The 11,457-nt window shown below is 48.2% G+C and overlaps 2 protein-coding genes across 2 annotated transcripts; both read left to right on the top strand.

Annotated features, from left to right (window-relative positions):
* The first annotated feature begins 2,432 nt into the window (after window positions 1-2,432).
* LOC117836603 (uncharacterized) lies at window positions 2,433-3,503 on the top strand. The gene has a single exon (XM_034716070.2). It carries the CDS (start codon window positions 2,520-2,522, stop codon window positions 3,186-3,188), a length of 669 nt encoding a protein of 222 aa, XP_034571961.1. The 5' UTR covers window positions 2,433-2,519; the 3' UTR covers window positions 3,189-3,503.
* A 2,149-nt stretch (window positions 3,504-5,652) lies between these two features.
* LOC117836560 (sugar transport protein MST2) lies at window positions 5,653-8,893 on the top strand. Its single transcript, XM_034716014.2, has 4 exons — window positions 5,653-6,212; window positions 7,116-7,438; window positions 7,528-8,160; window positions 8,246-8,893. The coding sequence occupies exons 1-4, from the start codon at window positions 6,080-6,082 to the stop codon at window positions 8,732-8,734; spliced, it is 1,578 nt and encodes a 525-aa protein (XP_034571905.1). The 5' UTR covers window positions 5,653-6,079; the 3' UTR covers window positions 8,735-8,893.
* The last annotated feature ends 2,564 nt before the right edge of the window (window positions 8,894-11,457 follow it).

Raw genomic sequence — 11,457 nt, 5'->3', positions numbered from 1 at the left:
TTCTCAATGTTTCTTCGGCAACGTGGAGGATTAAAACCTTTGATATAGAATAACCTTCGGCAACGTGGAAGGTACGTCTATGTTGAAGACCAAAACCTTGACGTAGTCATAGACATAATTTATTTTAGGAAGTTAGACTGAATTCTTGTTATTAAACGTGGACGGAGGGAGGAGCATAACCTTTACCATTTACAAGTGTTGCAAGTCAGAACAGGTTAAGAGGTTAAGAATCCAAATAAGTCAACACAGGCTAATTACCTAAGAAATCGATCACTGCTGGAAAATTGAGCATTGGTCCTAATAAGTATCGGTTGGTTTTTGACCCGGTACTAATATGAGCATTAGTACCGGATCTAAGGGATAGCCCCCCAGAAGCCCCCGTAACCCCCTTTTAGTACCGGTTGGAGGCTCCAACCGGTACTAAAGGGGGTCACTCATCCCTATCTCCTCTGTCTGGACTCATTATCTTATCTTCCCAGCCCATCTTATCTCCTCACGCCTGGACTCCGCCCTCTCGGTCCTCTCCCTCCCCTTTCCTCTCCACCCTCTCCCTCTCCCCGGCCCCCTCCCTCTCTCCCTCTCCTATCCGCCCGGACTCCACCCTCTCCCTCTCCTCTCCACCCTCTCTTTCTCCCCAGCCCCCTCCCTCTCTCTCCCACCGGACCTCCCTCTCTTGCTGCCCCTCCCCTCCCCCCTTCGCTCACCCCTCACTCGTGGCAGTGAGGAGCAACGGCGGGGCGAGGAGCGGCGGTAGCGCACGGGGCTGCAGTGGCATGCAGGTGGATGCGGCTGCCGCCGGGTGGCTGCGGCGGCAGTGCTGGTGACTACGGCGGCAGCGGGTGGATACGGTAGTGACAGTGAGCCCCCCTCACTCTCTCTCTCTCTCTGATCCAGGGGCGGATCCAGCCGGTATGGCCGGGCTCTAGCGGGTCGTGTTGCCGGGGCGTGCGGCAGCGCGAGGTCGGGGCGCACGGCGATGGGAGGGCTTGGGCTTGGGCCGGCGGGGTGCGGCTCGGGGCTCGGGCTCAGGCGGGGTGATTTTGTTTTTTTATTTTTTAATACCCCTTTAGTACCGGTTATTTAACCCGGTACTAAAAAACCCCCCTTTAGTACCAAAGTAGCAATACCGGTTGCATAACCGGTACTAAAGGGGTTAGGAACCGAACTTTCCCTAGCAGTGGATTGACCACTTTAGGATAATGGGCACACGCACCTAGCTTTTCTTGGACACACTGAAATTAAACCTGTTAAAAACAGTTGGCTGCAAATGTGCTAACATGGAGGCATCCAGAGATGCTTAGCTTAACATGGATCTCTTCCAGCAGAACAGATTCGATCGACAGTTGCCACACCTGCAAAACAACTGGAACAGAAAAAGCAAATGTGGAAGCAGGAAAAATGAGCTGCAAAGGTCATGTGAAACTTTGCATTCTGAATGATCAAAGTACGTGGGAACGGTTGCATCCATGTTTTCTAAAGATCAAAGCAACATATTCCCCATTCCTTTCCTCGAATACGACATGCAGTGAAATTGTTTGGTATACACATCATGTTGGGTTTTCTAGCTAGTATGCATTTATATATACCAAAGTGTGTACTCCCTCTATTCCAAATTGTAGGTCGTTTTGGCATTTCTAGATTTATAGTTTTCATTGTGTATCTAGACATAGTGTATATCTAGATGAATAGTAAAAGTTATGAACCTAGATATGCCAAAACGACCTACAATTTGGGATGGAGTGAGTATATCATAGCTAACCAATTGTGCACATATGTTGTACTCCATCCGTTTGTTTTGGCTTTTCTAAATTCATAACTTTTGCTATGCATCTAGACATAGTGTATATTTAAGTGCATAGCAAAATCAATGAATCTAAACAATTCAAAACAACCTATAATTTGGGACGGAGAGAGTAGAAAATAAACCATGAATCACTAAACAGTTCATAAATTCTACTATGTTCAATCGTATCTATGTGTGCAAATCAGTCCACAAATTCAACACAATCATTTCAGATATCAAAAGTTTCTTGTGTGACATACATAACTAATAACGAATCGAGTTAAACCTCCTACTCGCATATAGACCATGAAAATATGTATTTTTTGACACAAGTTTTTCTTTCAATTCGGTGAGTCAAATCTGAACTGAAGATCTTAACATACTGCTTTTATTCAAAGATGCAGAGAACTCAAAACTTGAAAACTTTTAATCCCCAAAAATGAAGCTGCTTGTATGTATAGTCGTGTAGATTAAACATGACTTTTGATGGCTTAAAATAATCAATTTATACTCATATAAGTCTAAACTAGTACACCTAGCAATTCTCATAGCCATGTGCGGTCCACTTCACCTCTCAACATGGCCTTATTAGTGTGCTTCACAGCTCACTAGGATCACCTTTTTCGCCTACATAATTGAGATTACTTCGTGCAGAATCGCTCGATCAGCAGAACTGGCTAGTTCTATATAAAGCTGCCCTGAGTAGTACAGCAAACTGAAGCTGCACCGTCCTTCCATGCACACTCCCATGGCGAGCTCCACTTGCCACCTGGCCATTCCAGTTTTTCTAGCGTGCTTCTTCCTCCTCCCGCTCACCCACGCAAGGCTTCTCCTTGCCGACGACAAGAACACCGTCAACGACAGCAAATCCTTTTCCATCAGAGCCGGCAGCGGGGAGGGTGGCGGCCGCGGTTTCGGCGTGAGCATCGGCCATGGCGGGCACGACACGTCGATCGGCATCGGCGGTGGGTTCGGAGGCGGAGCTGGCACCACCCGTGGCGGCGGCGCGAGCGTTGGCGGCGGAGCCGGCGCTGGTGTCGGCATCGACGTAGGACGTGGCGGGGTCGATGTTGGGATCGGCGCGGGTGGAGGCGGCGCGGTCAGCGCCGGCGGTGTCCACGCCGGAGGCGGCGGTGGAGGCGGTGTCGGTGTCCACATAGGCCATGGTGGCGTGAGTGTTGGCACGGGCGGCGGCGGCGGTGGCGGCGTGGGTGTGGGTGGCGGAGACGGTGGCGGTGGTTCCGGCGGTGGCAGTGGTGTTGGACGTTCCGGCAACGCGGTAGGGGGCGGTGGAGGGTATGGAGATGCGAGGGGTAGTAGCGGAGGTGGAGCGGGCAGTGGAGTTGGGTCAGCTGGCGGAGCTGTTGGGGGCGGCTCCGGATCAGGCGGTGGTGGCCAAGGTTGAAGGAGTTCTTTTGTCTATCTTATTGACTCAACGGGTATGCGTCATGGGGTGAAACTGGTTATGTTACTGATTGCAATTGATAATGAACTAAAAACTCCAAAGGGGTAGATATACTGAATCTAAGATGGACATGCATGTATATTGAGATATGAAAGTTACGATGTTTGTGCATCTAGTAGCATGCCATTTCTTTATGGCAGCATCATGTATGTGTTGGTAAGCTTGGGATGTACTGCAAAGTACTTATTAACAATTGTAATATATCTGCATGTTGCATTGCTGAATGAATGAAACATGTACGGTGTATTATTGGTATACTTTGTGTTGGTCAAAGTCGCATAAGGTAGCCTTGGAAATTATGCAACCTCCATTTAGCTTACACAGAGCTCGTCGAGGTTTGTGAAATTAAAAGAGTAAAATGCACTTATGGCCTTGTTTCGATTTAACCACTGTATTAAAAAGTGTAAATCATGGTTATTAAGATTGCTCGACTCTATCAATATGATCATTAGCTCTCTAGCAATACGTTAGCAATACGTATTCAGATGACGTGGCATCCCGTGGGGCCTGGCTGAGACCTGTATATATATAAATCGCTCCCTCTAATTTAATTTATTTAACGCATACAGGCCAAATTATAAAAAGCGTCAAAATGTTGGCCGAGACAAAGCCTTCGCCATCCACCTTTCGCCCGTAGACTGGCTTCTTCCCACGCCTACATACGACCTCATGTCGTCAGTGACTGGACTCCGGCCAGCAGAGACGCCGCCGTCACCAGAGGAGATTACTAGCCGATGCCCCATACGTGATTACTCGCCCTTTCGCCTCGATTCCACGCCAAGCTCAAACAAGATGAAATCAACGAGGTTTGACCTGCTGTAGCCACCATTGCCCGCACTTCTCCACATTGATCGGATGCTGGAGCTAGATTCTGAGAGAGCTTCAATGATTAGTGCATATTGAAGCTTGATTCCTGCAAGTAGAAGCATATTGTTTTCTAAAGTTCGATTCATACACAAGCTTAATATTTCCTTGATTCGAACTGCAGCTTGAGGAGAAATCACTCCACTCTTAATAGATGAGCCTGTGCATGATGCAATTGCTCAAATAAAATTAGCCGGAACCGTTTCATAAATTAGCAGGTTTGAGCTATATTTAACAATTAGAGCACGAATGAACGATGATTATAGATAGAATCAAGAGAGGAAGGGATAAAAGAAAAAATACAATGGAAAAGCATATGTGATTTGTCAACGCTAGAACATGAGTTATTAATTGAACTTACACCACGTCATCCAAATACCGTATAATTATTGAGCCAATGACTGTATCGATAAAGTTGAGCGACTTTAATGATCATGATTTACGCTTTTCTAATGATCATGATTTACGCTTTTCTAAGTACAATGGTCAAATTAAAACAAGCCGATAAGTATAACGGCCATTCATGCATTTTACTCAAATTAAAATACACCAACGATATGATTAATAAGTCTGAGGAAAAGGAACTTCCCAATAAGAAGATCGCCAATGTAAAATTATCAAAACGTACAGAGTTCAAGAATCACAAAAAAAAATATCATGAATTGCGATCATAAGACAGTAAAATCATTCGGATGAAGTGGTGTCACAAGGCTAGAGAAACCGCTCGTCAGCATTCGTCACTCAGAAACGAATAACACACACTGGATCTGTCCCCAATGTTTAAGTGGTGTGTGCGATTTCGATTTTTTTGGCGTCTTCTGGTGGCAAAATACGGTACATCATTTTTTTCCGTTTTTTGAGCTATCATGGGAATATGATTAAAATAGAGAAAAAAGACTTTACAAAGGTTACAGCGGGAAAAGTCAATTAGCACTGTCAATATATGCACCATATAAATGACACTGTGTAGTAACAAAATTCTCAAATCCTATTTCTTTCAAGTTGCAGATTCACAATTTCTCCACTGTTGAAGTCAAAGATATATCCCTCACAACAACAACAACAACAACAACAAGTCAAAGTATGCTCCTTACTTAGTCATTTGATCTGATAACCATGGTTTTTCATCATCATAAAACTAGTACCAGAAATTAGGGCATTGCTTCAGCCTCAAACATTTTTTTATGTATCGATGGTTAAAGATTTAATAGTAGAATCCGTGGCCTACGGTGCGGGTCCCACATGGAAGAGTAGGGAGACCATATATAAGCCAGCAGGCGGCCTCTCACCGACGGCCCACCGGAGGTGATTTTCGATATATTGTGTTCTTGCCGGCGGCCTCTCACGTCGTCGTCCGGTGGTCAGGCACCATAGAATCACGGGGATCCAACTAAATATTTAGACATTTTTTCTGGTTTTTCAGAGGAAAGCAAGGACCCAAGATAAGCCCAGCCCAGCTGGGCTATTGTGATTGTGGGCCAGCTAGCCCAGCTAGACAGAGAAGTTTCAACAGCCCACAAAGTTGTTTGTAATGTACGGTGAAAGAGTGCACGCCGTTTGACGTTCAAGTTCAATGATTGCCTCGTAGAGGTGACAGCGACTCTGCAAGCAACCCAGAGGGACGACGACTCCAGAGTGGCAGATAGAGCGTGCCCATGCCCATCACGGAACTCGCTAGCGACGACGGCGCCGGCTCAACTCGTCGCTAATTCGTTTGACCAACTGGTTGCTGGTGTGGCCGCCGGAATCGTTAGCCGCCGCGTTATCCCTTCCCTTCCTCCTCTGCTCTCCTCTCCCGGATCCGGCACAGCAACAGCAGCGCGCGGTGGGGCGCCGCGACAGCGACGCCGGCCACGACTCTATAAAATGCCGCAAGATCGATCTCCACCGGATTCGGCGTCCTTTCTGGGGATCCCACTATCCCAGCTCTGACTACTACTGTGCCCGGAGCCACGGAGACCGGCGCGATGGCAGCTCCGGCCGCGGTGGCCGCCGTGCAGGGCGGGGAGTACCCCGGCAGGCTCACCCTCTACGTCTTCCTCACCTGCGCCGTCGCCGCCACCGGGGGCCTCATCCTCGGCTACGACATCGGCATATCCGGTAAGTGTTGGTCACTAGTCAAGTCACATCTCTCTCGCGTCTCCTAGCTCTCCTACGATTCTGCTTGAGTTGCGGATTATGGAGTAGCAAGTTGCAGAGCACGAGTATCAGAGGAGCACTGAATCACGGTCAAGGGTCTTGGGTCTTGGCTAAGTAGTACCCTAGATTTTTTTTAACCCCTTTTTTAAGCTCACGTGTGTAAAAAGCACTAACTTCAATCATGAATTCATGATGTTTTAGACAAGCTAAAAAACAGTCATAGTAGCTTTGTTTCTGTTGATGACAGCGCACCGCTGCCCTGCACCTTACCACTTGTCTATAGCAGTTTTAGGTGTTCTACTTCTGTCACAAGTTCATATTTGATGTTTGTAGGTCGCCTGATGTTTTCCCATGTAAATCACGTTTTCCATATTGTTGCATTTGTATTGAGATTCTTAGTTTTGTTAGATTTCAGTTTTTTTTTATAATGAAATTTCAGTTTATTCTGCAACGTGCAAAATTGTAAAAGTACGAAAGTTTTTAAAATTATCGTATCATGGAAGTATTTCTTCGTATAAATCCTATGATATCATTTGCAATTAAAAAAAGTTGTGCATAAAAAATCACGCTAGTAAAAGTGGCCAATTCAAAAAAAAAACTTTAAGAAATTATTGGTCAAAGTTAGAGATCACATATCAGACTTAGACTTTCTAAACATTACTATGTATTAATGAATTAAAAATGAGCTGTGCATAAAAATAAACAAAAAAAAGTTGGTTTAAAAATAGACAAAATTCTGAAGATTATTCAGTGCAAGTTGTGAAATCACGCTAGTAAATGCGTAGAACCATCAAAATTACCTAGTCTCACAGCACAGAACTCTGTCCGTCCAGCGAATGACTCTGTACACATCCACATACGCAGGCGGCGTGACATCCATGGACACGTTCCTGCTGCAGTTCTTCCCGTCCGTGTACCGCAAGGAGCAGACGGCGCGGGGCGGCAGCCAGTACTGCAAGTTCGACAGCCAGCTGCTGACCGCGTTCACGTCGTCGCTGTACCTGGCCGCGCTCGTCGCCTCCTTCTTCGTGGCGTCCGTCGCGCGCTCGCTCGGCCGGAAATGGTCCATGTTCGGCGGCGGCGTCTCCTTCCTCGCCGGCGCCGCCCTCAACGCCGCCGCGCAGAACGTCGCCATGCTCATCGTCGGCCGCATCCTTCTCGGCGTCGGCGTCGGCTTCGCTGGCCTGGTAAGTTCAGAGCCGCATTCCCGTGAAGAAATGAACAGCAGAGGAAGTAAAACTGTAAAAGTGCTCTCTGTTCTCCTCGATGTGTGCAGTCCATCCCGATCTACCTGTCGGAGATGGCGCCTCATCGCCTCCGCGGCACGCTGAACATCGGCCTCCAGCTGATGATCACCGTCGGCATCTTCTCCGCCAACCTCGTCAACTACGGCGCGGCCAAGATCCGGGGCGGCTGGGGCTGGCGTCTCGGCCTCGGCCTCGCCGCCGTCCCGGCGGCCATCATCACCGCAGGCTCCCTGTTCCTCCCGGACACGCCCAACTCCCTCATCGCCCGCGGCCACCACGAGGAGGCGCGATGGGTCCTGCGACGTATCCGCGGCACGGACGACGTAGACGACGAGTACGGCGACCTCGTGGCAGCCAGTGAGGTGTCCGGCGCCGGCGTCCGGCGGCCGTGGCTGGACATCCTCGAGCGCAGGCACCGGCCGCAGCTCTGCATGGCAGTCCTCATCCCCTTCTTCCAGCAGCTCACCGGCATCAACGTCATCATGTTCTACGCGCCCGTGCTGTTCAGGACGATCGGGCTCGGCGGGGACGCGTCGCTCATGTCGGCGATGATCACGGGGCTGGTGAACATCGCCGCGACGTTCGTGTCCATCGCCACCGTCGACCGGCTCGGCCGGCGCAAGCTCTTCTTCCAGGGAGGCTGCCAGATGCTCGTCTGCCAGGTACTGATCACGAACACGTCCACATTACCTCACTCTCCCATGATGATCTGGCACAAAAGTTGACACGATCTTACGACGGGGGCAGATCATCATCGGGACGCTGATCGGCGTGAAGTTCGGGGCGAGCGAGGACGGGGCGATCCCGAAGGCGTCCGCGGCGGCGGTCGTGGCGTTCATCTGCGTCTACGTCGCCGGCTTCGCGTGGTCGTGGGGGCCGCTGGGCATCCTGGTGCCGAGCGAGGTCTTCCCGCTGGGAATCCGGCCGGCGGGGCAGGCCATCAGCGTGGCCGTGAGCATGCTCTGCACCTTCGCCGTCGCGCAGGGCTTCCTCCCGATGCTCTGCCGCATGCGGTTCGGGCTCTTCTACTTCTTCGGCGGGTGGGTGATCGCGATGACGCTGTTCACCGCGGCCTTCCTGCCGGAGACGAAGGGCGTGCCGATCGAGAAGATGGGGGTCGTGTGGCGGACACACTGGTTCTGGCAGAGGTTCGTCGCCGACGAGGACGATGGCCGTGCCGGAACCCGCGACGTCGAGATGGACTACCGGAAGGCCAACGGCATTGTTGTTGGATAGTCGTAGTCTTGTGTACACAGGGGACCGGAGGCCAGGGTACGATAGTTTCACGTGAAACACGATCGATGGGTCCAATTGACCAAAAGTTGGTGTATGGAATTTTAGATCTACCTCAGAATTTCCGATGAGTTGAAAAGATTTTTTTTTCCGGAATGCTCAGCATAAGCTTCATAATAAATCAAAGGCACTGGAAAAGAAATAAACTTTTTTATAATTCATTTCATAATATGAAAGTATAACAAAGTAGGATATACTACCAAACTAGAGCTATAGAAGAAAATCTAAAACACTAAGTTACATAATTTCAATCTCGAGAAAAGAGCGTGATCAGTTCATGTTGGTGTATGCTTGTTATTACAACTAAAAATTCCCACAGGCTCGGCACCATTTAATCCATAATCATGGGCAAATGCATAAATATGTAAAATAGATGCTTTGTAGAGACTAAAATGTAAAATACCAAAACTAGATAGATACTCCCTCCGTATAGGAAAAGGAGGTCGTTCCGTGACTTTTGCTCCGTTGCGCAAAGGAAGTCGTGGAGCGCATGCACGCATGTTTTGGGACGGTTATGCCCCGGCCACTTCGCAAGCTGCGCCGCGCGTTTAATGCGCCTGGCCGTTTCACATACATGTTTATGTTCGTTCGCATTGCATGCCGCGCCCGCGGACTTCTGCTACGCCGCACTCGCCGCTTCGCATGCCTCGCCCGCAAAAAACGCTCAGCCATGCAAAAGACAGAGGCGCAGGTGCTGCTCGCCGTGTAGTCCGGCGGCGCGGGTGCTGCTCGCCGCAGAGCCTGTCGTCGCATCTGTTGTTTGCCGCGGAGGACGTCGTGCCGCACTTGGAGGAGTTCACCACGGAGGAGTCGGAGGAGATTGTGCTGGAGTCGCAGGAGGTTATCGTGCCGGAGTCGCGGGAGCCGGAGGAGGTCGTCGTGCCGGACTCGAAGATGGAGGTGGTGCCAGAATCGCAGATGGTCCCGGACTCCATCACGTCGGAGTTTCAGGAGCTCGCGCCGGACTCGGAGATGATGCTGGGTTCCTTGCCGCCGGGCTCTTTTCTATGGGCTTGCTGTCATCTCGTCCATGAGGACCGCCAAGCATCGAATCGTGCGCACTCGCGGTTCTGGCCATGCTCTCGCTGCGGTCTCATCCACACGGAATACATAATCCGCGCCATGCTTCACGGCCTCGACGAGTTCAACTGTGAGCTTTTCATCCAGCATTACAAGGATCTGCTACCGGTAAAGGATGACGCCAAAGCATCGGTAAGATAACTAGCTTTAGTTCTAATTAACTGTACAAGGATGTCTCTACTAATTAAGCTAACTAGCATCAATATAATTGTTTCATGCAGCAAGAGTAGCCTCGGTTTCATCTAGCAAAGATGGATCACAAGGGATAGAAGATGGAAACCAATCTTCTCTTTCTAATGTTTCTTTTTTCATGTGAGGAATCTTGAACTTGTTGCATCCTTTCACCTTCATAGCTTCCATCAAAACACTTTGTAGTGTTACAAACATTCGGTTTGCTTTGTGTGCCGAGTACTCCAAGAATGCCTACAAAACAATTGTGCAAGAAATGAATGAATGGGCAAATTTATTGTTGAAGAAAATATTGAAACATATGTGAACAATTTGATCAAATTACCTCTTGCACTGCTGGAACTAGAGCTTCTATTGTTTTTGCATTCTTCTTGTATTGAATTGCTTGAATAGCTCGAAAAAAACCCAAATCAAGAATGTTGAAATCCGGAGAGTTGGGTGGTTGACAAATTAGGCGAATATCGAATCCTTCTTGCTTAGCAGCCTCACAAAAAAGCGGATCATCCAATTTTAAGTGGGAAGGTGCATTATCCTGTTGAATGAAGATTGGTTTGCCCACATCTTTTCTTGGCCATTTAGCTCGAATGGCAGGCAACACTTGGTTGATCATAAAATCTCTAATCACGTCTCTAGTGATCAAAGTTATGGGCTTCATAACCAAGTCTCCACGGACACGGCTGGTTCTCTCATTACCTCTCATAGCCAGTTCATAAGTAACAAGTGGAAAACAACCAATCCTACCATCAAAAATACAATTCCCATCCCTAAACCTTGGCCGAGCACAAACACACAAGAACATGAGCCTAGGGATGTAATTCTTGTTCTTACAAGTCCGATGGGGATCATCTTTTCGGGAAGCAAATAATATTTTTCAAATTTTTGAGATAGGTAGAACCATTTTTCATCAATGAACACAAATTCAAACAAATCCTTAAACCTTGGATCATCAAGCAAATCCCTCTTAATTATGTCAACACACCACTTTAACCTAGACCTCTTGTTAGCTTCAGTGGGATATGGTTTGATGCTACTAGAGTGGCGCCTAAGCAAACCTTTTTACAAATACTTTTGAATCTTCCAATTGCTCATGTTTAGTTTCATGCACACATCCTCTATAGTCATTCTTTCCTTTAGAGGAATGTTTCGCAATGCTTCCAAATCAACAGGGATTGTCTTACGACCAACTTTACCCTTCTTTAAACTAGAAACCATAACCGGAACTGAGTTTGCAAGTTGTATTTTACCTCACTTCCATAATCGTTGAATTGACCGAATATGAAGACCAAATTGAGCAGCAACAAATGTAGTATCTTTTTTTGCCTAATTTCCCATTGTTGCTTCTAGCCAACAAAGCCTGATAAACTTGTTTTTGGAGCTCTTCAGACATTTCTTTCCTT

Source organism: Setaria viridis, chromosome 9 (assembly GCF_005286985.2).
Source record: "Setaria viridis chromosome 9, Setaria_viridis_v4.0, whole genome shotgun sequence".
Taxonomy (NCBI): domain Eukaryota; kingdom Viridiplantae; phylum Streptophyta; class Magnoliopsida; order Poales; family Poaceae; genus Setaria; species Setaria viridis.
This window is presented reverse-complemented; position numbering and strand designations above follow the sequence as displayed.

Excerpts from the sequence above, each read along its gene's own strand:
- LOC117836603 (XM_034716070.2), top strand. The coding sequence starts at position 2,520 with ATGCACACTCCCATGGCGAGCTCCACTTGCCACCTGGCCATTCCAGTT.
- LOC117836560 (XM_034716014.2), top strand. The coding sequence starts at position 6,080 with ATGGCAGCTCCGGCCGCGGTGGCCGCCGTGCAGGGCGGGGAGTACCCC. Across the intron at positions 6,213-7,115 it reads CTACGACATCGGCATATCCG|GCGGCGTGACATCCATGGAC; the intron begins GTAAGTGTTGGT and ends CCACATACGCAG. Across the intron at positions 8,161-8,245 it reads GCCAGATGCTCGTCTGCCAG|ATCATCATCGGGACGCTGAT; the intron begins GTACTGATCACG and ends CGACGGGGGCAG.